This window comes from Perognathus longimembris, chromosome 12 (genome assembly GCF_023159225.1).
Source record: "Perognathus longimembris pacificus isolate PPM17 chromosome 12, ASM2315922v1, whole genome shotgun sequence".
In the NCBI taxonomy this organism is placed as follows: Eukaryota; Metazoa; Chordata; class Mammalia; order Rodentia; family Heteromyidae; genus Perognathus; species Perognathus longimembris.
In genome coordinates, this window is record NC_063172.1 from 43,725,297 (window position 1) to 43,752,735 (window position 27,439).

The 27,439-nt window shown below is 42.6% G+C and overlaps 1 protein-coding gene across 1 annotated transcript in view; it reads right to left on the minus strand.

Annotated features, from left to right (window-relative positions):
• The window catches only part of Zbtb10 (zinc finger and BTB domain containing 10), a 35,621-nt gene extending 29,431 nt beyond the window's left edge, over window positions 1–6,190 (minus strand). Inside the window, exon 1 of the mRNA XM_048358745.1 lies at window positions 5,214–6,190. Coding sequence (XP_048214702.1) covers window positions 5,214–6,185 — 972 coding nt within the window. The 5' untranslated portion in view covers window positions 6,186–6,190. The remainder of the gene's footprint in view (window positions 1–5,213) is intronic.
• Window positions 6,191–27,439: the final 21,249 nt, after the last annotated feature.

Genomic DNA, 27,439 nt, shown 5'->3' on the forward strand with positions numbered 1-27,439 from the left:
ACCTTCCCTCATTTTCTTTTTTCCAGAGCTCAGTACTGAACTCGGGGCCTTGCACTTGCCCAGCAAGTCCTCTTCCATTGAGCCAAATCCCCAACCCTAGTAAATTTGAGAAAGAACCCAACCACAGCTATGAGATACAATACCAAAAGCAAAACACAACACAACAAAACAAAAACCCACAAACAAAAGCCGACAGCAAAGATTAAACAGCTTTATTTTAAAAAAAAAGGGAAGGAAGGAATTAATTTTTGTGTAACCAGATGATGGTAGTTTATGTCTGTAATCCAAGCTACTCAGGAGGCTGAGATATAAGGATCATGGGTTCAGAAAGCCAGAGTGGAGCAGTGGCTCAAGGGTAGAGTGCTAGTCTTGAGTAAAAAAAGGTCAAGGACAGCACTGAGGCCCCAAGTTCAAGCCCAGAATGGGCACTAAATGTGTAGACATACAAAAATTATCGTACAATGGTAACTTAATGAAACGGGCCCATTTAATATGAATTTAAAACATACTTTTACCTTAATAGTAATACCTATTTAACATTTAATACTAATTTTCCTGCCAGTGTCTTTTAAACTTTCTTCCTAAATTTTTAAATACTAACCAACCAAATAAAAATAACAGAATACAAGGAACAACAAAAATCCAACAACTAAACCTTTAGTCCTATTTGGGCAAAAAAGCAAGAAAGGGCAGTGCGCCAAGAATTCTTTCCTAGCTACTCAGGAGGCTGAGATCTGAGCAGAGCCATTTAAAAGCCACCCCAGGGAAAGACAAATCCTAGACTCTAATCTCCAGTTAACCATCACAATGGTGTGGCTCAAATGGAAAAGAAGCCCAGCAGGAGCAGGAGGCCTAATTCCAGCAGCAAAAAGAGAAACAACAAAAAGGCTGGCAGATCTCACACTTGTTTGCTTCACCTTACAACGTATCAATCAGCATTTCAATCACCTCACTGGTGACTGGATATATTACCGAATTTCTGGAAAAGGTTAACTAAACTTAACAATAGTAATAATTCAGGTGCACGTTACAGACTGAGTAAAACTATAAACAGTTAGCCAGGCTTGTGTGTATGTAATCCTAGCTATGCAGGAGGCTGAAATCAGAAAAATACAGTTCAAAGACAGCCGAGGCAGAAAAGTCAGTGAGACTATCTCCAGTCACCCCAAAAGCTGGAATTGGAGCTGTGAAACACAGAGTGCTAGCCTTGAACAAAGAAAGCTCAGGGATAGTGCCAGCATCCAGCCCGAGTTCAAGCTCCAAGACCAGCACCAAAAGAAAAAGCAACTGACAGAATGATTTAGTCCTAGAATTTCACAACTGGGCATAAAGTGGTCTGAACTAGGATAAAGTGGTAAGTAATCACTGTAATTAAGGCAATTTTAAAGTCCTCTAGGCCAGATAGTCAAATGCTGAATGAAATCTGACGATCAAGGTTCCAAGCCAGCCAGAAAAAGTCCCACCTCCTCATCACCCCCTAAAAAGTCAGAAGTGGAGCTGTGGCTCAAGTGGTAAATCACTACCCTTGAGCAAAAAATACTCAGGGACAGTGCCCAGGTCCTGAGTTCAAGCTCCAGGACCAGCACTCATGCCCACACCAAGCAAACAAACAAAAAGAACTAGCATCTCAGTGCCCTCAAAAGAAAAAAAAAAAAAAACTAAACATGTGTAATCCTAGTTACTCAGGAAGCTGAGATCTGAGGATCCCAGTTCAAAGCTCACCCTGGCAGGAAAGGCTGTGAGATTCTTATCTCCAATTAACCACCAGAAAACCGGAAGTGGTGCTGTGGCTTACCTGGTAAGAGTACTACTAGCCTTGAACTGAAGAGTTCAGGGACAGTGCCCATGCCCAGAGTTCAAGCCCCACAAACAGCAACAAAGATTTTCCCTAAAGCTGAGCACACTGGCACACATCAATAGGAATTTGAGTTTGTAATGCCAGCCTGAGGCGGGGATGAGAATGTGGAAGCCAGAGACAGTACTCAGGCGCAGTTCAAGCCCCAGGACTGGCAAAACAAACAAAAAAAAACCCCACCACAATGCCAATCTGGTCTACACTAGAGACCCCCATCTCAAAAATAATTAAATAAACAATATGGGAAATAATTATTAGTAGTAATATACTAAGATCTGCCCCAAACTCCTCCCCAAACAAGGAGTGTAGCTAATCTTAAAATACAATATACGTACATGCAAAGGATGATGATGTCCCAAGGTATAATTAATACATGATGACAGGAAGCTGTCATCATGCCCATGGCTCATGCTTATAATTCTACTTGCTCAGGAGGCTAAGATCTGAGGATGGAGATTTGAAGCCAGCCAACGCAGGAAAGTGTGAGACTCTTACTTCCAATAAACCACCAGAAAACTGGAAGTGGGCCTATGGCTCAAAGTGGTAGAGTGCTAGCTTTGAATAAAAAGTTCGCACTTAGGGACATAGCCCAAGCCCTGGGTTCAAGCGCTTTTATTGACCCCCCCCCCAAAAATGACAGTAAAACAGGCTCTGTTGGGGAGAGGGCTCAGCGGGTGAAGGATAATATCGTCAAAGTATTTTATAATCACATATGAAAAGAGACCACTGAAACCTGTTGAAATTATTTTGAGGAGGGGAAGGAATGATTAGAGAGAGAGAGAGGAGGGGGAGGAGGAGTAAGAGTTGTGTCCTGGTAGAGAACGGTATATGGAAATGTCACAGTGAATGCCCTTGTATAACTAATATATAGTAATAAGAAATCTTAATAGAAAATGGCAGTGGGGGGACACCAAGCCTTGGCCTAGAGGCTTGGTTCAAGTGGCAGTGTGCTGGCCTGGCAAGCAAGCAAAACACCCTGGGCTCAAACTCTAGTACTGAAAAAATTAAAATTAAAATTAAAACAGGAGAAATAAAGGGAGCAAGTCACCTCTTGCCTAAATTCCACAGTTCTTATTTCAAGGTTCATAGAGACAAATAGACAATGTAATAGAAGATAATTCTTTGTGAAGCTGAGAAAATTGCATATATGAGAAATAAACTCAGAATGTTCAGCAAAATTCTTACAACCAGTCTTAGAAGGTAAAAAGAAATATTTTGCACTCTAGAATCAAGAGTGATTCCATGAGACAAAATGGCTTGAGAACTCACAGAACTGCTGCAATCAATATATACCAAGTAACCAAGTGCAGCTCAGTGGTACAGCATTCACTTAGCATGGGCAAGGACCTACACTGGGTCTCTAGCACTAATATTTAAAAAATATTTTTAAGTAATAATCATGATAATAACATTTATTTATGAAATTACTATGTGCTGGCCCATGTACTTGCATGTGAGGGTATTACAAGTAATTTTCCTGTTAAGAAAGTAAGAGGATCAAGGACCCAAGGATCAGTCAGACCTTGGACCCAAGAAATTTGCATTCAGGCTGTGTTATACTGCCTCCTACAGGTAATCAAAACCTTCAGGGCAACAACTGTATTTTGTTCAAAGGGCTAAGATTAAAAACCTGACTCTCATACTAATAAGATAAAATTGTAGGTGTTATTTAGAATAGCAAAACATCCCCCAAACTAAAGTAAATGAGAAATGACAAGGATCAATTCAAAGTGGAAACACTCAAAACTCAATCAATGGAACTAATAGACCGCCTTCAGACAAACCAGGCCTTCAAATTATGTTTTACTGTGATAGCTAATGCCTAGAGAAGGATCCACCCATACTAAATCTATCAGTTAATTCCTTCTGGATTTCTTGTTCGTTAAGCAGCTAATTCTAATCTGCATTCCCATTCAGATCTGCCTACGGGAATAAACTAGGCTTGTGATATGAGAGTAACTGGTCCAAGGTAGATTAAGAAAACCCACTCCAATTGTCCTTTAAATTGCTCCTTAATAACAATCTACCAATTATGGGGGGGGGGAATCAGCTTTTATTTTCACAAGTTGCCCCCTTCCATCATCTTAACTTCAAATACACATTACTTAACCTTTTAAAGCCTGAAATGATTTTTTCTGTAAAATGGACCAATAAAATGCGCTATCACAGAAGGCAAGAAAAGGTTAGCTGTCTCATTCCATTCCCTAAACTCACAAAACTAGTAACTTCAGAAAGCATACTCCAAATCCACTCTTTTTTCGATTACAACAGTCCTTATAAGTTCTAGTCTCAGTCACCCAGGACTTAGGGCATTTTACACAAGACACGACTAGTATCCAAATGTTGACTTTCAAAAATCAATGACTGGCTACCAATACAAAAGAATGAATTTCATCATCACCACAGGCTGTCACAAAAAAAGGAGAGCTAATCAACATGTGTTTGGCTATCAAGATAAGATGGTTAGGCTACTTTAGATTAGGAATCTTAAGACTAAAAACTATTCTAAGGACCAATGTTTTCCAGGAGTTTGGAAAATAAATGGCCCCTACCATTCAAAGTCAACTATTCGGCAAAGAACTTCACATTCTCAGTGCTAAGTTTGAAGTACTTCAGGCAAACTGTGAACAACGAAGCTTCTGAAAGGTTAGAATGTGAGAAAAATCTCAGAAAAGAAACCTAGGTAAAAGAGAAAACCACAAAAGCCAAGCTTTGCCAAGAAGGTTCAAAAAGTTCAACAGAGATGAGTTTGTGCAAAATCATTCGCGAGAAAGAAGTGCTATTCAAATAGAGTCCTCTCCGCCTCTATTTCACGTGACCTTGACAAGATAGAAAAATGTTTTCAGGTTGGATGTCTTCCTGACAGGGATAGCATCAAGGCTTAAGGAAACTGACACTCTTTCCCTCAAGTTGCCAGATTTCCTCCAGTGAGCCTCAGTGCTCCCGGGAGGCTTCCCTAAAATCACAGCTGGTAAAATTATTTTGACCCAAAGTCAATCTCTTAAGTTAAACTCTTCAACCTCATGTCCCCGTTCAGCTTGAGAGGCAAAAGGAATTTGGGCCATAAAAATAAAAGAAATTCCGCGCTGCGATCAGAAAATTGTCATCCCAGTTTTCTCCTCGACACAGACACAACTTTCTAGAAAACTTTGTTCTCTCCAGCTTCACCACCACCACCACCACCGCCACCGCCGCCGCCGCCGCCGCCGCCGCCGCCGCAGCCGCAAAAGCTCCCCGCACCTCTCCTAATTAATTGGCGCGACACCTTCACCAAGGCAAACCACGGTTTAGTTGCCGCTAAAGCTTTCCCGGAGGGGGAAAAAAAAAGATCAGAGAGAGGGAGCAAGATATCCTGTACCTGGGCGTTGGCTTCGTGGAGTTTGTGTTCGGTGGAGACGTGGTGCCTGAGGAGTAAGGTCTTCTTGTAGTTGCGGGTCCCTCGCGAAAGCTCATCGTGCCCCACTTGGGGAAGCTCCACGGTCCTCCCATCCTCAGAAGACTTTTGGCACCAGCCGCAAAACATCAGCCCAGTCTCCTTCGAGTAGCGCAGCCAGGGGAAGTCCTTGAGCCAAGAGGTCTGGAAGGACCATTGGAGCTTTTCCATCAGGGACTTGGGCCGCGCGAGCGGGAGGTGCTGGACAGTCTCTCCCTCGCCGGGTCCCAAGGCGCTGCCCTCCGCTTCGTCCCCGCCCGACCGCCTGCTGCTGCCGCAGCTGCCGCCTTCCGCCCCGCTGCCGTCGCCCAGGCTCGCCCCCTCCTCCTCGTCCTCCGTGCTGTCGCTCAGGGACGCGCCGTCCGGCATCAACTCCTTCCCCTCCAGCGCGTCCAGCCCCAGGTCCGCCGCCGCCGGCCCGCGCCCATTGAAATGCCTCAGGGGCCACGCCGAGGTCTCGGGGCGGCCGCGGCTGCTGCCATTGTTGCCGAGACCCCCGCCGCCACCACCTCCTCTGAAGGCCAGAGTCCGACGGTTCCTTTCCGCTAGCAGGGGGCCCCCCACGCCACCGCCGCCCAGCGACATGGGGCCGCCCGCGTCTTGGGGGAGCAGCAACTCCTTGGCTTCCTCGGCGGCGGCGGCGGCGGCCACCCCGGCAGAGGCCTCCGAGTCCTGGGGCTCCAGGCCCTCCAATTCCATTTCCTCGTCGGCCCCCCGCCCATTGGGCTGAGGGAGCGCGGGCGGCGCCGGTGGCGGGGGCTGTCTTGGCTGGGGCTGCTGCGACCAAACCGAGGCCTCCGCGCCCGCGTTATTGTTCGTGGAGGAGCCGGCGCTGGCGGTGCCCAACCCGCCTCCTCGGAACGCCAGCGTCCTGCGGTTCATCTCACTGAACGACATGGCGCGCGCCGCCGCCGCCACCACCCGGTGCCCCGGCTCGCGCCCGGCCTCGGGCCGCGTCCCGCGCGCTCCCCGCCGCTCCCCCTCCGTCTCTCCTCCGCCTCCGCCCCCGGCGTTTGGGTCTCGCGGGGCTCGGCCTCACCCTCCCGGCCGGCTCGCGCTCGCTCCCGGGACCGCCGCCGCACGCGTCCACGGCCGCCGGGCCGCCGCCTCCGGCCGTTCTCCTCGTCCTCCACCCCCTGCCCCGCCGCGCTCCGGGCAGTGTCCCGCGCGGAGAAGGGGGCGGGCGGCGGAGCGCGGAGCCCGGAGCCCGGGCGCGTGGGGCCTTCGAAGTTGAGAAGCGGAGTGCGGGCAAGACCCAACGCTGCGCCCGCTGCCCCCTCCTTGAACGCAGAGCGCACCACACCGACCCTCCAAACGAGATATCCTTCCTCCGGCAAGCTGAGGAGTCCCGACACCGACGCCGACTTCCGAGGCGCTGCGGGCCAGAGGCGCGTTAATCTGCTGGGCTCCGCCACATAACGAACCGACAATAAAGCCGGCGGAGCGCTTCCGTCCGACCAGGCCCTGGCGGAGGTCGAATGGCAAATGAACAACGGACCGTGCGCCCACAATGCACCGGGGTAGCAGTAACCGCTGGAGGGGGAAAGGGTGGGGGCCGGCTGGGGGAGGGGGGCTGGGCTTGGGGCTGGGCCGGGGTGGGGTGGGGGCGCCTGGGGACCGGGAAAGGGGCCGGGCCGCGCCTCTGGCCTGGGGGCGGAGGTGCGGCCGCGGGGGAAGGAAGTCGCCCAGGGGCGGGGAGGGGGGGGGGACAAAAGGCCGGGCGTCGGGCTAGGGGTCTGGGGAGGGGGCGGGCGTGTGCGGCCGGGGCCGGGCTACGCGGAGGACAAACAGCTGGCGAGTGTCAGGGTCTGGCCGCCTCCCCGCCGCCCGCCCGGCCTCCCGCACGCACCTACCCGCGCCCGGGACGCACATTTTTCCTCTGTCTCCACGAGTTCACCTGGGACTTTGGAAATGACTGCGGTGGCAGCTGTGCTCCAGCCTTGTCATTTGCTGAGGGGGCTGGGGAGACGTTGGGTGGGTGGCGGTGCCCAGGGAAGAGAACTTATTCGGTTCCTTCACAAAAGACTGGAGCAGGCATTGCCTCTCACGCGAGGAGGTTCCAGCCTCGGACACCTCCTCCGGTGCATTGTGTGCGCGAGGCAGCACCTCGGGCCCCAGGCAATAATCATTTCACAGAAAACGCACCGCCCCGAGTGTCTTATTGCTGTGATGAAATGGAAATTTAAATAAAAGGTCGAACACGTGCGTTCACTGGGAAGTATTGACATGGGTGTTACATCACCAGCAGCCAATCAGATAACTCTAGTCGTGTTTATACTTCTACAACCACCTTGTGAGTATTACAGTATGTCATAACGTTATAAATATTAGGCAGGGTTTTCCCCACGAGCGGGGAGGAGTCTGCTTGTACCGGCGTCGTGCGCGGTTCCCAGGATGTGTGTAGCTCCCGAGAGCGTGCCTAAAGGCAAGAATTATTATTTTTTTTAAAGACTTTCGCTGTTCACATTGGGTGGTATTTAGAATGGTTCGAACAGATTGGGCTGGAAATGACCCTTCCCAGAATTACGATCTTAGTCGGAGATTTTTTGTAGAAAAAAAAGGGGGGGGATGTTCACTTTAGAACCCATATTCTCCTGGCTTTTACTTAAAAAAAAAAAAAAAGGTAAATCTAGCAAACACTAACGTGGTTACTAATTTGCCATGTACAATAAATCTGAAAAATAATGTTCAAGCCTATTTTAGGTCAATTTTTAAAAAAATGTTAGCAAGCTGTGGAGCGCCCCCCTTTAAAGAAACTGTTTAGGAGTTGGAGGCGTGGCTAGTGGAGCACTAACCAAGGAGCAAAAGCATTAGGTACTCAGTTCTAGTCCCAGTCTTGCCCCCCAAAAAAGAACAGAAAAGAAAGGAATGTATTTATTAAAATTAAGTCACAAACTAATATAAAATGTGTTTAAAATAATTGAATATAAAGATTAATGGGCAAGCTTTTTTTTTACATTTACACCTTAGGATCTGCATAGAAAAATGAGAAATGTAAGTGAACCATTTACAGTATTAGATTGCCTGATAGGTATATGTATTTTTTTAAAACACACATTTTGTGTCCTCTAGTTTTATGGTTCTTATTGTCTTCAAAATTTCTATTTTTTTAAATTTCTATATTTTAAGTAAGGACAATATGGAAAGCTTTAATAATTGTATAATGTGGACTATGGCTTGGTTTTGATATTAACTTTAAAAGGCAAATTTCCCTAGCATATTATGCTGTTTGCTTTTTTGGTTTATGAGATCTCTCCGTGTATCCCAAGCTCTGTTGCCCTGCCATAGCATCTTGACTGAACATGCATATGCATATTCATAATATTGATCATACAGATTTTAAACTTAATCCACTGTAATTTTAATATCTGTGTAAGGGAAGAGTGTTAAATAGCAAACAAATTCTAATTTCATTGCAGATTCAATGTAGTTTCAGTGTAAGGAGTGCAAGACGCTATTATCCACTGAAGTCTTGGGTTGAGTTATTTTCCCAGTAATAAACTTATTGTTGCTCATCCCCTGACAACCAGGTGATAAAGGCCACTTGTTCTGATAAAAGGCTACAGATGAGTTCAGTGGTAGGTTCTGATTTTTAGGAAGTATAAAATAGGATGAAGGGGCTGGGAATATGGCCTAGTGGTAGAGCGCTTGCCTTGTATACATGAAGCCCTGGGTTCGATTCCTCAGCACCACATATATAGACAAAAGCCAGAAGTGGCGCTGTGGCTCAAGTGGCAGAGTGCTGGCCTGGAGCAAAAAGAAGCCAGGGACAGTGCTCAGGCCCTGAGTCCACGCCCCAGGACTGGCAACAAAAACAAAACAAATAAACAAAACAGGAAGAACTGTGACCTGGCCCTTAGTTTGTACTTTGGAGAAAAGAGAGCATTCTACATGGTATGACTATATATTTTCTAATATAAGAGATACCAGTATGAAGAATGCAATAGTGAGCCCATGTTTTTCCATAACGAGTTTTAAGTTCTATATATTTTGTTTAAAAAATACTATATTTTAACCATGTATGGCCACTTTCCCCTTGAAAAGAGGAATTACTGAAGTTAATGTTTCATCTAAGATTAAGGTGATAGAAAGTAGAAATGGACTCCTTTTTTCTCTTTTATTTTGTTTTGCTTTGTTTTGAAGCAAGTTCATGCTACATAGCCCAAGCTGGCCTCAAACTCAAGATTACCCTGCCTCCACTTTCTGAATACTAGGATTAATTACAGATATACACCAACATGCCTAGCTTTCACAAAGCATGTCTCATATTTAGATTCAAATATTAACTGATTACGAATGTATCACTCGATTGAAGCAATACAAATAAGTGACTTAAATTCCAGGACACTATGCTAATAGCCAGGCAGTAGTTGTTAATGGGATGGCTTTGTGTGTAGTTTTGTATTCTCTCTCTCTCTCTCTCTCTCTCTCTCTCTCTCTCTCTCTCTCTCTCTCTCTCTCTCTCTCTCTCTTCTCTATCACTCTCTCTCTCTCTCTCTTTCTGTCTCTCTCCCTGAAGGAAGTTTGGAAACCCTAAAGGAATACAAAATAAACCTCAAGTGGACAGCAATCACCACTCAGAATACCCTGTAACAAGGGAACCTTGGGTAACAAGGGGATCTCCTACTCTGTTAGTGTAGTTTTTAGGAATTCCCCCACCTTCCCAGTCTCCTACTTGCAAGCAGGGATCTGTTCTCCCCTCCAGCCCCTATATTTTCTGTTAGGGTTCCACCATACTTAAGGTAATTCCCCCTTTTGTTTACCAGGGGAAACCCTCAGAAAGGGGGCATCCCCAACCAATTTGTCCCCTAATTTCACTTTAGACTAAGAAAGCTACTAGAGGTTGAAGTGCCAGACTTTGAAGTCAGGCCCCATTTTACCACGTGAACCCCATTTTACCACGTGAACCCCACTTTACCAGGTGAACCTGAGATAAGCAGGCCCTGTGAGCAGACCCAGGATAAGCCCATTGGGGCCCAGTCGGTCTAGAACTCTAACGGCTGGGAATGCTTAACTCTGACCACCCCTGGGGTACCTCGAGCCCTGAGCCAATCAGATTTGTACCTGTATCCTAATCTTGCTTGCTTGAACACCTGATTGTTGTAACTTTGTTCTTTGCCTTTATAAGCCCTGTGTAATCACAGCTCGGAGCTCTCTCCTAACCTCCGCTGTGTCAGTGGGTAGGACAAGGCCCGAGTTGCAGCTCGCTTAAATAAAGCCTTGCCTTGCTTTTGCATTTCAGAATGTCTGAGTCTCGGTGGTCTTCTTGGTGGTGGTCTTGCAACTTGGCACAACAGAGGTAAGGCTTGATATTGACCTACCATAACTCTGTGATGGGAATTAATTAGCTCCCATACCTAGCTCAGCTGATTTTTCAATTTTACTTTTATTTTTGGTGCCAGTTCTGGGGCTTGACCTCAGGAGCTCACTCTTGGCTATTTCAGCCATAGTGAACATTGAACCACTTGAACCATACCTCCAATTCTGGCATTTTGTTGGTTAATTTAAGGTAAGACTCCCTTGGATTTGTCCAGCTATATTACAGGAATGAGCCAAGGATACTTTGAAATTTATTCTGTAGTTCAAGCTGACCTAGATCCTCCTACCCCATCCTCCCAATGATGATATTACAAGTTTGAGCCACCATGCCTTTTCTTAAAAACAAAGATTTGTAAGAGTACACTAGGGCCCTGTAACCTCTGCTACTCAGCAGGCTGAGATCTGAGGATCTCTGTTCAAAGCCAGCCCTGGCAGTAAAGTCTGTGAGACTTTTATCTCCAATAAACTACTGAGAAAAAGCCAGAAGTGTAGCTGTGGTTTAAGTGGTAGAGCACTAACTAGCATTGAGTGAAAAGAAGCTCAGGGACAGTGCCCAGGCCAAGTTCAAGCCTCAGGACCAGAAAAGAAAAAAAAGTTAATCTTGAAAACACAAGTAGGGTAGGAGGAAAAGATGTGCAAAGGAATATATCAGAAAATTGACAAAAGAAAATTTAAAGTTGGCACTGTGGCTCAAGTGGTAGAGCGCTAGTGTTGAGCTGAAGAGCTCAGGGACAGTGCCCAGGCCCTGAGTTCAAAGTCCCAGGACTGGCAAAGACAGAGAGTACTGATTTGCCCCTTCCATCACATGCAATGACAAAACAAACAAGTCCCTAGAACTGGTACATAGATATAATTACAAGATATAATTGCAGCATGAATGGGAATTAAAAAGATGTTCATCAGAGTGAAGGAAAGACTTAGTAGTAGAGTCTTTGCTTATTTTTCTATGGGGGTACAGTGGGGAGCTGAGACAGGGTCTGACTGTAGCCCAGACTGGTATCAAATTGGCCTCAGCCTTTTGAGTGTTAGAATTACAGGAATGTAACACCACACTTGGCTCTATTCATCTCTATACCTCCTGACATGTATAATTCATATTAAGTATATAAGAAAAAATTAGTAAAGCTATTTTTACATTGGAGAAAAACATTAACTTCAGTAGTTAATGACAGTTCCCCTAGGACTTTGGGGAAAACTATGGTTCCTTTCTACTAGTATAAACTAGTTTTACCCTACCCACACCCACACTTACCCCCACCTCCAATAAATAAAAAATCCAAGAGGTAAAAACAGTGTTTCTTTTCTTTGAAAATATCAATCCTTTTAAAACATTATCTACCTTACAAAAGCTTAAGTTTACATGCATATATTTTCAGGAACAAATCTATCACAATTTCCATACATTCTCACCCTTTAATTCTTTGTCTAGAGAAGCCTGTAATCTCAAAATGCAAATCTGATTTTGTCACCCCACCCACACTAAAGTTTCCTAATCTCTTCAGGCCTAAACCCTGCAGAGTTTTAATTATTTCATTTGTTTGCTTTCATATTAAAACATTTAAAAATACTGGGTGTAGGGGCCTGGGAATGTGGCTTAGTGGTAAAGAGCATGCATGAAGCCCTGGGTTCAATTCTTCAGCACCACATAAACAGAAAAAGCTGGAAGTAGGCACTGTGGCTCACTCGGGCCCTGAGTTCAAGCACCAGGACTGGCAAATAAATAAATAAATAAATAAATATAATACTGTAATCCCAGCACTTTCAGTGTTCCTAAGGCAAGATGGAGTGTGAGGCCAGCCATGACTGCATCGGGAGACCTGTTTCAAAAACCTGAAGAAGAACTGGGCACCAGTGGCTCATGCCCATAATCCTAACTACTGTACTCAGGAGGCTGAGATCTGAATATCACAGTTCAAAGCCAGCCTGGGCAGGAAAAGGCCATACCAAATGGCTTTTTTCTTTTCTTTGCTTTTTTTTTTTTTTTTGCTACTCCTGAGACTTGAACTCTGAGCCTAGGCACTGTCTCTTAGCTCCTTTTGGTCAATTCTATCATTCTACTACTTCAGCCACGGTGCTACTTCTGGTTTTTTTGGTGGGTTAATTGGAGGGAAGAATCTCACAGACTTTCCTGGCTTTGAACTGCAGTCCTCAGATCTCAGCCTCTTCAGTAACTAGGATTACAGGTGCAAGTTCCCAACACCTGGCTCAAAAAATGTTTTAAAATGTCTTCAGAACCCAACACAGTGTGGTATACCTACTACTGCTTTGTTTTCATCTCACATTGATCCCTCTCTTCCCTCAGGTTTCCTTCAGAACCTGGCTTTTTCCTATCCTTTATATTTGTTTGGATCTCTCTCTTACACAGACTGTTCTCTTTCTGAAATGCTTTTCCTTTCTTTCACCTAATAATGCTTTCCTTCCTTTTTCCTACAACCTAACAGTCACCTACAACCCGATATTTTAATATCCTGTTCAAACTGAAGTAGCTTATTGGGAGAGTTCCTGCATGCCACCCCTCAAAAAAGTACCTAATGATGTCCTGATTGAAATTCTCTAAAGATACCAGACCATAGTCCAGGCTTGAGTTTATTTTTATGCAACTGTTAATTTTTTAATATTTTATTCTTATAAGGGGTTACTGTTTCACTAGGCAGATAATGAGTACATTTCTTTTTGGACAATGACACCCTTTCCTTCACTCCGTTTTTTCCTCGTCCTCACCCACACGTTGTATAGTTCATTTTTAGCAGTGTTTAGTATCACTGCTGCATTTGTTCACCCTTTGTCTCTCCATTTCTGTGTTCTCCTTACCCTCCCCCCCAAGACAGATAAATGGAACAAACACGATGAAAAGAAAACAAAACAACAAAGAAAGAAAGCTCTTATTGCCATTTCCTGGAGTTCATATAAAGTAACATTTATCTAAATGATCAGAGGAACAGAGACATTATGTCCTTATGTTCCTCTCCTAAGAATTTCCTCCTTAGGTCTCACTGTGTGTGAATGCCTAGAGTCCTGCATAATTCATCATGTCCAGGTGCATCTTAGCTCTACATATAAGAGGAAACATGATGTTTGTCTTTCTGTGATTAGCTTACCTTTCTTATGATTTGTTCTAGGTCCATCTATTTCCCTGCAAATGACATAATATTATTCTTTCTAATGATATCTAACAGTTAATTTTATTTTAAAGTATCACGTTGTAGCACCCCATGCCTGTTATCCCAGTACTCCTGAAGCTGAGACAGGAGGATAACGAATTCAAGGCCAACTTGGGCTCCATAGTAAAACCCAACTCAAAACAAAATAAAAAGTACTGCAGATATGTGTCTCTGTATGTACATAGAAATAAAGTCATTGCTTTATCTGTGAACTTGAGTTTTGGGTTTAAAATTTTAGGAATTCAAAAGTTAGCTAAGCATTTTATTATTTTATTCTCTATTCTGTTTCATCATGAATATGAGGTAGCCCAGTACATTTCAAAGGAGATGAAGTGAAAAAAGGCAAGTCTTTCCTTGTATATAAGAAATATGCAAAAATAGATTATTTTATCAATTGATATGGTGAGAACAAAGGAGCAGTGAAATAAAGGGTTTGATATTCATTTGTAGTGGAAGTATTAAAGCCACATTCACATTACTGATTTTTATTAATTGACAGACCTATTTCAAATATTTACTGACACTTTTGGGGTCAGTTTCATTTTCCTGGTAGGTTGAAACACAGATATCACAGGAGTACACTTTTCTTATACATTCATCAAAACAAATTATTTTTACATGGATCTGACAAGAAAATATTGGAAATGAAAAAAGATGCCAAGGGCATGAAGAGACAATGTACTAAGAAATTCCACAGGATTGGAGGCATGGCTCAGATGGTAGAGTGCCAGCCAATGAGCAGAAGCATCAGAACTAATTTCCAGTCCAGGTCTCAGCCAAAGAGAGAAGGAAAGAAAGAAGGGAGGGAAGGAGAGAAAGAAAGCAAAGAAAGAAGGAAGAAAGGTAGGCCACGAAGCAGGACTTTGCACACCATTTTATGCAAAACTTCGCCTGGGACTTTGATTCTAAATAGAGTAACTCCCACCTCCCAGAACCTGCAGATAATGTCAAGATCAGAAAAGACTTCACCTTGAAAACTAAAGCTAACAAGACCAACAATGTAAGAAAATGCCATCAGGATTTACAAAAGAAACCTGGTAAGTCCTAGATGTGATTAGGGTGTTTTCACCTTCTGTCCAAGATTGAGGATACGTCCTGGGATTAAAGTTTAACTGTTTAAAAAACAACAACACCTAAATTCTTTCAGGTCTAGGCCAGCATCCTTCAACCTGGAGTTCGATTAACACTGGAAATATACGATAGGAGTACACAGGCTGTTTTTAAGAAGTGGTTCACAGGCCTTGAACTTCTAAATGGACCCTTTCTGACAAGCCCTGGTAGCTCACACCTGTAATCTCAGGAGGCTAATATCTGAGGATGTAATCGTTCAAAACCAGCTCAGACAGAAAGCAGTGAGAGTCTTCTCTTCAGCAATAAGCCAGAAGTGAAAATGTTACTCAGGTGGTAGAGTACCAGCCTTGAGTGAAAAAGCCAAGTGAGAGTACTGAACACAAAACCTGAGCACTGGCACAAAAACAAATCGAAAAGAAAAAAGTCTGGAGGTTGTTGGGTAGGTATTTTACTCCTTGAGTCACACAGCCCCCACCCCACTTTTCCCCTAATAGTGGCCTGCATTTAATACCTAGGTGGCCTGAACTTCCATCTTCCTATTTACATCTCTCATGTAGCTGAAATGACAGGTGTATACTGAAGTGCCAGACTTTGAAGTCAGGCCCCACTTTACCACGCGAACCCCACTTTACCACGCGAACCTGAGATAAGCAGGCCCTGTGAGCAAACCCAGGACAAGCCCATTAGGAGGGCCTAGTCAGTCTAGAACTCTAACCACTGGGAATGCTTAACTCTGACTACCCCCAGAGTGCCTCGAGCCCTGAGCAATCAGATTTGTACCTGTGTCCTAATCTTGCTTGCTTGAATACCTGATTGTTGTAACTTTGTTTTTTGCCTTTATAAGCCCTGTGTAATCACAGCTCGGGGCTCCCTCCTAACCTCTGCTGTGTCGGTGGGTAGGATGAGGCCCGAGTTGCAGCTCGCTTGAATAAAGCCTTGCCTTGCTTTTGCATTTGGGAACGTCTGAGTCTTGGTGGCCTTCTTGGTGGTCCTTGCGACCTGGCACAACAATATCACCATGCTCAGCTTGTTTTGGGTTGAGGGTCTCATGAATTTTTTACCTAGTTTGATCTCAAACTATAATCCTTCTCAACCCTGCTTGCTGAGGAGCTAGGATAAAAAGAGCCACCATTCCTTACTTATTTTTGCTACTAAGACGCAAAAGATGACTTTGCTAGAGGTGAGTTTGTCGTACATTTTACTTCTCTGTTCTTCCTTTTTGTATGTGTGCTAAGAACATATGTCCACACAAAAACCAAAAACCACAGATGGTGGGGATAGAGGAGTTTTGTTTTAGCTATGTCGTGAAATTCTTTAACCTTAAACACTATGTAAAGCACCCTTTAGAGATATGACATTTGAAATTAATTATTTTTGTTGGTCATAAGGCATGAATTCAGGGCCTAGACACTGTCCCTAACCGGTTTTGCTCAAGACGAGTGCTTTACCACTTCAGCCACAGCTCTATGTCCAATTTTTTTTTGGGGGTGGTGGTTAATTAAATAAAAGTCTCACTGACTTCCCTGCCGAAGCTGGCTTCTAACCGTAAACCAGCAAAAAGCTACACTGGAGGCGTGGCTGAAGTGCTAGACCACAGAGAACATGAGGTCCTGAATTCAAATTCAAGTACTGCCAAGAGAAAAAAAATCATCTCTTTATATTTGAAAGTAAAATAATTACATATGAGCAAGCAACTGCAAAAGTTACATTAAAAAATAGTGATGTCCTAAAAGATAAAAAGTGTAATAGTTCTCCGGTTCTTATTTTAAAAAAATACTGATCAGTGTTCATGAGCAAGGATTAGAAAAGTCTAATATGAAAATTTATAAGAGGAAAGCCAAAGTATTAAGAAGACATAATTTAATTTTGGTGCTAATATATTCAACATACCAGAACAGACACACATCCTAACACTTCGGGACTTACAATGAAATATCTTAAATACTTAAGAAAGCATGAAAGATCACATGTTTTTAAAAACATTTTACAGAGGTCACTAATCTAGTTCATTATTTTCCAAAGGCTGTCCGTCATTAGTTGATGGTGAAAGAAAAAAAAGATTAGATGGATGCTGTTGGCTAATGCCTATACTCCTATATACAGGAGGCTGAGAGCTGAGGATCATGATCCAAAGCCAATCAAGGCAAGAAAGTCTGTGAAACGCTTTATTTCCAATTAAGCACCAAAAAGCTGAAAGTGGAACTTTGGTTCAAGTGTCAGAGCACTAGCCTTGAGCAAAAAAGCTTAGAGATGGCACCCAAGCCCTGATTTCAAGCCCTAGAACACATGCACACAATAAAATAAATACATAAATACAGCTGAGGGTGATGAACAAATACAGCTGAATGTGATGGTACAAGTCTGTAATCTCTGCACTTGAAAGGCTGAGACAGGAGAATCTTAGAGTTCCGGGACATAGGAGATCCTGTCTCAATATAAAGAAAGGAGGCAGGAGCACAGGAGAGGAAGGGAAAGTATTTTTAATTTTTATTTTTTTGTTGGCTGTGGGGCTTCAACTCAGGGGATAGGCGCTGTCTCTTTTGCTCAAGGCTAGCACTCTGCCACTTTGAGCCACTGCTCCACTTCCAGTTTTCTAAGTGATTAATTGGAGATGAGTCTCATGGACTTCCCAGACTGACTTTTAACCATGATCCTCAGATCTCAGCCTCCTGAGTGGCTAGGATTACAAGAGTGAGCCACAGGTGCCCAGCACATTTTATGTTTCTTTTTTGTTGCCAGTCCTGGGGCATGGACTCAGGGCCTGGGCACTGTCCCTGGCTTCTTTTTTGCTCAAGGCTAACACTCTTATCTCTTGAGCCACAGCACCACTTCCGGCTTTTTTCTATATATGTGGTGCTGAGGAATCAAACCCAGGGCTTCATGTATATGAGGCGAGCACTTTACCACTAGGCCATATTCCCAGCTCCACATTTTATGTTTTAAGGAGATTCATTTTTTCCCCTTTATCGTCAAAGTGAAGTACAGAGGGGTTACAGTCTCACATATAAGCAGTGAGTACATTTCTTGTTCAATTTGCTACCTCCTCCCTCAAATTTTCCCTGCCTTCCCCAAGGAGATTTATTTTTAAAGGAGATTAAAAAATAATCACTAGGGTCTAAACTTAAGCCTCAAAAATATTAGGTACTTCTTCTACCACTTTAATCATACCCTCAGTGGTAATTAAATTGTTTTTGTTTTTTAAAGTTTTTTTTATTATAAAGGTGGTATACAGAAGGGTTACAATTTCATAAGTAAACACTAATTGATATTTTTGGTCACTTTAGTTATGTTTTTATAAAGTTAGATTTGTTCAATTGAAGAGATTGTCTGATAGAAATTGTAATGTTAATTGATAGTAGCCTTAAAAACATGTTCTTTCTTTGTTGATCCCCAAAATATTTTAAAATTCTTTTTATTAACCACAACATTAAGAAAAAACCCTGACCAAATCACTGGACAAATGGAATATAAAAATGAATTTTTGAACTTACTTTTTTATTTCAATTTTTCAATAGATGATGCTTCTCAAGGGAGAAAACAACCTTCTGTAACCTAAGTTGCTAGGTAAATTTTGAGCTCAACTTGAGTGGCCAGCAGTGCTCCTTGAGAGGCCACACCACTCCTTCAGGCCCTGTATATGTAGAAAGAAAATATGTGAAGATGATGTGGCCATTTCCAGCTCACCAAAGAGGAATAGTTTATATAACACCATTTTCCAAAATTATTGAGAAGTAAAGATAGCCAATTCACCAACAGGTTCAATGGATATAGTTATCAAGAAGTTTAAAGGCTATTTGTTTTTGGCTTTTCTTACTATGGGTCAAACATAAAGATGCACAAAAATAAAAATTGTCTTGACTGTCAAGAAAACCCATCCTTTACTGAGGGTGGAAAACAGTTTAATAAAATAAGGTATAGCTCAATGGTAGAGGACTTGCCTACCACACTAAAGATCCTGAGTTCATCTCCAGCACTGGAAATAAACAGCATGATTGAGATGTGTTCAGTGTGGATCCAGATGTGTACTACTTGTTGTGGAAATACAGAAGACGGCTGTTGGAGGACTCAGCTTAGGTGAAGCTAGAAGAACTTCCGGGCTGAATCCAGCCTTGACTGTGAAGCCTTGTGGTTCCGGGATAGAACTGGGCCTCTATGGAAAACTGTACATTGCCTAAGGCACATCCTCCCAGGTTGTCCAGGCCTGTTTCTATGGAGCTATGTCACAACTCTGCAACTTGTGGACAACTTATCTCAATCCACAGTCACTCTAAACCGGCCAATGATTTCTGTTTGGTAGAGGGCCACACTTCTGGTTCCTTCAAGTCAGTCTTGGCTCCCTTTTTACCCTTAACATTCCTCTGATTCAGGTTATCTATGCTTTGACTTCTCCCATGAATCAGTTACAAAATCCAAAGAATGAAGATATCCTTTAAATAAGTGCACTTGTTTACTTTTACTTTTTTATTTTTTTAAGGCAGCTTCTCAAAGCTCAGACTGGCCTGGAACTTGCTATGTAGTGCAAACTGGACTTGATTTTTTTCATCCTCCTGCCTCCATCTGTGGAATTCTGGGACTGTAAGAAATCTGTCCTACACCTAGCATAAGCAGGGTTTTGAGATACAAAAGAAATTTGTGAAAGTGAAATATATCTTAAATATAAGAAAAAATTAAGAAATCCAGTATGTTTGGAGTATAGAAATTCTTCAGGTAAGCTTTGAGAAGAAAAGAGTGATGATCAATATAGAGTGATCACTAGTAGTTTGGGTTTAATCCTGACAGCAGTGGGAAAACTGAAAGGTTTTTAAGTAAATGATTAAATCATATACTCCTTAATAAGATCAATTTCCTTCATTCTAATTATATGCTCATCAATCAACTGGATCTGTAATTTTGCCTCTATGTAGATTCACTCCTTAGGAAGAAATCTCCTTTGAACACAAGGTATGTTACCTTGCCAGATTTGTTCATTGAAAAGTGATGATATAGACGTCTCCTGAATTTGATGGATTGGAGGTAGTATCCAAGAATCTAATATATTTTAAATATAGCGATCAAGACCAGTTTGGGGATGGCCATACCTGACTTGTGGATTGAGACTTAGATGCAGTTATTTCTACCTCTTGAAATCTTACCTAAGAAGTTGCCTAGGATGCCTAATGACTTTCTTACAGTTCCTAGTGGATCACATCTCCATCAGCCTGCCACTTCTTAAGTGCATTGAGAAGTCCATAGTCATTTTAACAATCATTTTATGAGATAGCAGTGGTACTCTAAAGTCCTGAACACAGCTTCTAGAAATGCAGATGATCTTCTTTCCAAACATGATCCTTTCATGAGCAACCAACATAAAATTTCTCTCAAACACTGAGCTATTATCTTGTAGCAAAGCCTATGAGAGGAAAAAGAAAAGCTATGAAGTGGGGTGGCATTGGTTAAGAGGCATTGTACTAATAAACTGACCTGTTAAATTGAAATCTCTTTGTACAATTACTTAAAAATAATAATGAAAGAAAAGCTATGAGGTTGTGCCTCTGTTTACAAAAGAGGCAAGTTTATCATGTGCATGGAGAAGGCAAAAATTTCTTAGTACCTTTGAGTAAACTGTTGACTCAGTGTGAGTCAGTAGTACTATAGTATTACTGTAGAAATACTACCATACTCTAGTGAGTCAGTATCTTCTGCACGTACAATATGGTCAACAAAAGTTGGGCAGACAAGTTGTTTTCCTGTTGGTGGAATGACTTTAGCTTCCTCCTTCTCCCTCTTTTTCCTTTCTTCTTTCCTTTCCCCTTCCCACTCTTTGACTAGCTCTTGGTGTAGGATATACAGTTCAAGGCTGGCCTTGAATTTATCCTCCTATTTCTGCCTCCCACCTACCAGGATCACAGGTGTGTTCTCTGCTTGGTAAGTTTTTTTTTTTTGACTGAGTTATATTTCCCCAGCCAAGTTATAGTCAGAATTTTACTATGTAGAGTTATCATACCACAATGGCCAATGAAACAATTAGGCTCATTGAGCAAGTACAATTCAGGTACAGCCTACATGTTTCTTCTGTTTAAGTAATCTGACCTAATAACCATGGGATTCTGTTGTTGACTTTTAAATATTTCAGGATTTTCAGGTTTGCTCAAGATCTAGAAAGATCAATTAATGATTCAGAGATCTTTTCCCTCTCACTTGTTCCACATACCTTTAGTCAACACATTTACAACTGCAAAGACATCCCCAAATGATGAGCAGCACCCACATCCGATCATAGTTCTATGATGCAAATATTTGTGTGGTGAAGCCTTGAGACAAATTACTTAATATCTCCAGACCCTGTCACCCTCATCTGTAAATGAAACTAATATTAGAATAGAGAGTCTTTATATGTTTGTTGTAAAGATCTAGTGACTGGTAAATGTAAGCCAATGAATTAATTTATTCAACATATTTAGTTTCGACTTGTCAGATTATCCTATTAGATCCTGGAAATAAAGTCTTGAACGAGAAGAGACATAATCCAGGTGATGGATGGGCCAGTTACTCTGATCTGATAATTAAACAATTGTATGCACATGTTGAAGTATTACATTGTACTTCAGAAATCTGAATGGTTTTGTGACAAAATATTTTAAATAATAATCAAAGGAATTCTCTTTATAAAGCTTACAGGTGAATAGGGGATTTTGACAAATAGTTACTAAAACAAATGTGAAAAGAAGTAGGGGAAGCATATAAGGGAAAGGGAAAATATCATGACACTTTTGGAGCAGAATGGAAGAACAGAACAGAATAAAAATAGAACAGAATAATAGTAGAATGTGTGCACATGCACTCAGAGATTGGACCACTTGAGCCATAGCCCCACCTCTGACGTTTTTGTGTAATGGAGTGTTTCGATCTTCCTTTCCTGGTCTGGCTTTGAACTGCAGCCCTCAGATCTCAGTCTCCTGGGTAGCTTAGATTATAGGCATGAGCCACCAATGCCTGGCCAATGGTAGAATTCTTTAGGACAACCGGAGAAGACTTTTCCAGTAAAGATGAAGCTTAAGCTGAAGGGTGGTTAGTGGTTAACCAAGTAAATAGATAAGAACAATGGTTTTCCAGCCTATGCAAAGCTGATGGAAGACAAGCCTAAATGGCAGTTCAGGGGAACAGTGTGGAGATTAGTGGGTGAGACCTGGAGTGAGGGAGAATCCATGGCACAGGACCCTGTAGCAGTCTTAAGCCCCCCCCCCCCTCTTTCTGGAGAGCTTAAACTCAGGGCCTGAGCACTGTCCCTGGCTTCTTTCTGCTTAAGGCTAGCACTCTACCACTTGAGCCATAGTACCTCTTCAAGCTCTTTCTGTTTATGTGGTGCTAGGAATTGAACCCAGGGCTTTATATATGCTAGGCAAGCACTCTAAGCCACATTCCCAGCCCCTTAAGTCTCTTTTTTTTGATGAAAAACAAGAAACTATTGTAAGTTTAAATGAAATAGGAAGAAAGGGCAGCATGCGATACCATCCATGATCAGATTTGAATATTGAAAGCATAGTAACTACAGAGACTGGATTAGAAGAGGATGCTACAGAGGCTATTATGAGATATGATGAAAGTATTTGGTAGATTGATAATGTTAAAGGTGGATAGAACTGAACAAATTTGAGAGCTAGTTGGAGAAAGATTTAATGATGTTTTGGATATGTAGGGTTCCTCTACTGATGGAGAGTTTCTGCTACTTTACAGCTTTCACTTTCCTTTGAAATAGACTTGCTGTTTACCTTTTTAAAAAGAGAAAGAGAGAACAAAGTGCTGAGGACAATCCCCATGTTCCTTTCATCATTCATTGTGACAGGTAACATCAGATGAAGAAAACTGGGGGGTAACATTTAGAATTCACTTTTGGACATAGGATTCTGAGATTTTTGTTTGTTTGTTTTGTTTTTTGCCAGTCTTGGCGCTTGGACTTTGGGCCTGAGCACTGTCCCTGGCTTCTTTTTGCTCAAGGCTAGCACTCTGCCACTTGAGCCACAGCGCCTCTTCTGGCCTTTTCTATATATGTGGTGCTGAGGAATCGAACTCAGGGCTTTATGTATATGAGGCAAGCACTCTTGCCATTAGGCCATATTCCCAACTCTGAGATTTTTTGTGTGTGTGTGCCAGTCCTGGGGGTTGAACTCAGGGCCTGAGCCCCTAAATTCTTTCTGCTCAAGGCTAGCACTCTACCACTCGAGCCACAGCGCCACTTCTAGCCTTTTCTGTGTATGTGGTGTTGAGGAATCGAACCCAGGGTTTCATGCATGCTAGGCAAGCACTCTACCACTGAGCCACATTCCTAGCCCTCTGAGATTTTTTTTTGAGACACTCCAAAAGGCATATTAAGTAGACTAGCATCTATATGATAGTGTACACATGTGCACACATGCATGCATTCTCAGGAGATATATGTAAACACATAATATGGGTGGTGAGTCTATTTAACTGTACGATGGGAATATTGGTCCTGCTTTGTAGGGATGTCATAAGAATCAAATTGTAGATAATGCACATAAAATAACTATGTAGATGGGCTGGGGATATGGCCTAGTGGCAAGAGTGCTTGCCTCGTATACATGAAGCCCTGGGTTCAATTCCCCAGCACCACATATATAGAAAACGGCCAGAAGTGGCACTGTGGCTCAAGTGGCAGAGTGCTAGCCTTGAGCAAAAGGAAGCCAGGGACAGTGCTCAGGCCCTGAGTCCAAGGCCCAGGACTGGCCAAAAAAATAAAAAATAAAAAAATAACTATGTAGAGGTAAAGGTACCTGAGCCAATTGTGGGAGAGTTGAAACACTGAAGAAAAAAGTATGAAGAGTGTTAGATGAGCAACAGGCTGAATCAGTGTGATAAGCAGAATAATCTAGTCCATACCACTTTTGAGTGTTTCCTAAAAACAATAATTTTTTTTCCTTTGTTGCTGTTTTTTCTTTTTGTCTTGTTTGTTCATTTATCTGTCTTTGGGAGTATCAGAGGAGGCACAGAAATGGAGGAACAAAGGGTAAACAAATGCAGCAATGGTACTCAGTAGACACTGTTGAAAATGAACTATACAACTTGTGGGTGGGGACGGATGGGAAAAACTGAGAGAGCAAGAGAAGAGGTGACATAGTTCAAAAAGAAATGTACAAGCTGAGAATGTGGCTTGTTGGTAAGAGTGCATGCCTAGCATGCATGAAGCCTTGGGTTCCATTCCCCAGTACCACATACACAGAAAAGGCCACAAGTGGTGCTATGGCTACCCTTGAGCACAGGGAGGCTCAGGGACAGAGTCCAGGCTCTGAGTTTGAGCCCCAGAACCAGCAAAGAAAAAGAATGAAGAAAAGAAAAGAAAGGAACTCTTTATCTGATTTATGAAACAATAACTCCTCTGTACATCACCTTTATAATAACAATAAAAACGTATAAAAAGCGTTTCCTAAATGAGTAGTTATCAAATCTGAGACCTAGAAAGACTCATCATCAATACTAACTACAACATTATTAAGCAAAGTTTTCATGGAAAAGTATAAACATTTACCGAGGGGCATTATTTCAGCTTGGTAAAGTCAGGAAAGTCCTGGAACCTGAATGCAGAGGTTGCCACAGAAAGGAAAAGAGAAAGTTCTGGTAGGTGTGAAGAGAACAGGGTTTCAAAAAGCCGTAGGGACATCAAAGCATTAGCGGACAAAAAAGTAAAATAATCATGGAGTAAATACATTTAGGGAGTGATAAAAAACCTCAGAGGCCAAATGATGAAGGGTAAGTATGCACTACGAGTTTAAGAAGAGAATGAAATGGTTTAACTATGCTTTGAGATAGAGAGCTTTAATCCATCACATTAGGCAAAGAATAGAAGCGAGCACTACTATCAGCTATGGTGCCATGGCAACAGTTCAAGTAAGGGGAAAGCTGATGTCCAGCGGGCATTTATACAATAGTCTGGATTGAAGCTATTCAGCAATATATTTGGGGATTATCAGCTTATAGTAGTAATTAAAATCAGACTAAATGACATAAACTAAGAATATGTAAAGTGAGAAGAAACAGAGAACATGAAAATGTGAGACAGCATCATTTAAGGAACAGGTGTGAGAAGAGGATCTCACAGCCAATAGTCCTCATTTTCAAAAGTTCCTTTTTTGTATCTAACTTAGGTCTTCCATGCTTTAATCATAGTCTGTTTTTTTCTGTTCACTCTCCAGTTGGGATAGAAAGCAGCTGTTCATCATCTTGTATATAACAACCCTTCCTATACTTGAATACTGTTATTAGAGAAACCTAGTACTCTTCTCTAACTTGGGCTAAATAATTTCTAGCTCCTATTTTCCCAAGCCTTTAATCATCTCCGTGACTCTTTGTTGAATGCCTTCCACTTTCTCCACATCCCTCTTTTAAGTTGTAGATCTGTTGCTAGATTCTATATTTTCAAGATTCACTTTGAGGATCATGAAAACATTTGCTTGGATTTTTCTTTTATGCAATAACTTGAAGTATCCCAGTGCTGAGCTTGGATTTGCTCCACATTAAACGTCAGATTTTTTTTTCCTGATCCTGTGGCTTGAACTCAGGGCTTGGGTTCTGTCCCTGAGCTTTTTTGCTCAACCTAGCACCCTACCACTTGAGCCACAGTGCCACTTATGGCCTTTTCTGAGTAGTTTATTGGAGATAAGAGTCTCCCTAACTTTCAGGGCTGACTCAGATCTCAGCCTCCTGAGTAGCTAGGATTACAGGCATGAGCCACCAGCGCCTGACAGAGCTCTTTTGCTCAAGGCTAGCACTCTACCACTTGAGCCATAGTGAAGTGCCAGACTTTGAAGTCAGGCCCCACTTTACCACGTGAACCTGAGATAAGCAGGCCCTGTGAGCAAATCCAGGACAAGCTTATTAGGGCCCAGCCGGTCTAGAACTCTTAATGGCTGGGAATGCTTAACTCTGACTGCCCGCAAAATGCCTCCAGCCCTGAGCCAATCAGATTTGTACCTGTGTCCTAATCTTGCTTGCTTGAATACCTGATTGTTGTAACTTTGTTTTTTGCCTTTATAAGCCCTGTGTAATCGCAGCTCGGGGCTCCCTCCTAACCTCTGCTGTGTTGGTGGGTAGGATGAGGCCCGAGTTGCAGCTCGCTTGAATAAAGCCTTGCCTTGCTTTAGCATTTCGGAACGTCTGAGTCTTGGTGGCCTTCTTGGTGGTCGTTTTGCGACTTGGCATAACAATAGTACCACTTCTGCCTTTTTCTGTTTATGTGGTATTGGGAATTGAACACAGGGCTTCATGCATGCTAGACAAGCACTCTACCACTAAGCCACATTCCCAGCCTGGACCACTTTGTTTTTATAGACACAGTCTCACTATGTTTCCCAGGCTGGCCTCCGATTCCTAGGCTCACAAGATCACAGCCTCTCAAATGCTTGGACTATAGGCATATGCCATCACACTCTCAGCCACTTTTTATTTGGATGCCTGCCCTACCTCATATGAAAAAGGAAGATCTTGACATTCAACAGAGTGGAGTTTCAGCTTGCTGCTCTGCTCCAGTTAATTAGTATGTTGCTGGTAGTGTGATACTGAGGATTCTGAAACAAAGTTCTGTCTTATCAAAAATGCTGGGGCAACGAGAATTGTTGGAATTGTGATTTGTTGTGACCAGCTGTTTTCCATGGACCTGAGACTTAGGAGACACAAGTAGCCAGTGCTTACTATTAAAGACAAGGAGAGACAGAGGAGGTTAATCTCATGAAGGTACTTCGCATGCATACATGAACATGTCCAAATGAAACTTGGTACAGCTAAATGATGCTATTGAAGTATGTGGGAATAAAAAGGCTAGAAGGCATGGATCTATGGTAGAGTACCTGCCTACCTAGCAAGAACCAAACCCCTGAGTTCACACTCTAGTACCACAAGTAGTATTTCTGGTATTAATAGTAATAATATTAGTACTACTATTAATAATAACATACAATTCCTCATTATACAATAAAAGCTTTCCCTGAACATTGAAAAAATTGAGGTAATCAGTCATTACCTAGACTACCTGTCTAATCCCTGGGTGGGGGGTAATTTTTGCTTTCCTAATATCACCAAAAGAAAAGAAAAGAAAAAGAGCCGGGATTGGTGGCTCATACATGTAATCCTACATACTCAGGAGGCTGAGATCTGAGGGTTGTGGTTGAAAACCAGCTTAAGCAGGAAAGTTTGTGAGATTCTTATTTCTACTTAAACATCAAAAAGCTGTGGCTCAAGTTGTAGAGCACCAGCCTTGAGCAAAAAACCTTAGTGACAGCACCCAGACTCTGAGTTCAAGCCCCAGAATTAACATAGAAAAGAAAAAAGGAAAAAAATTAAAAATCAAAAGAAAACTAAAAGTAACAGGAATTGTATTTTCATTCCTATAAAACACTTTACTTCAGGACCATAGTGAAGTACCCCTATGAGAAAGAAAACCAGTACTTTGTTCAGTTACAGGCCATAGGAAGGGCACCAAAATTCTCAGAGGTCATGGCCCTTCTAAAAGATGGCCTTACTGAAAGATGTACTCACCCACTCATTTTGCCCAGTTACACAAGACCTATTTTTAGTAGCTCGTAGAAATTGGGTGAGTTACTAATCTGCATG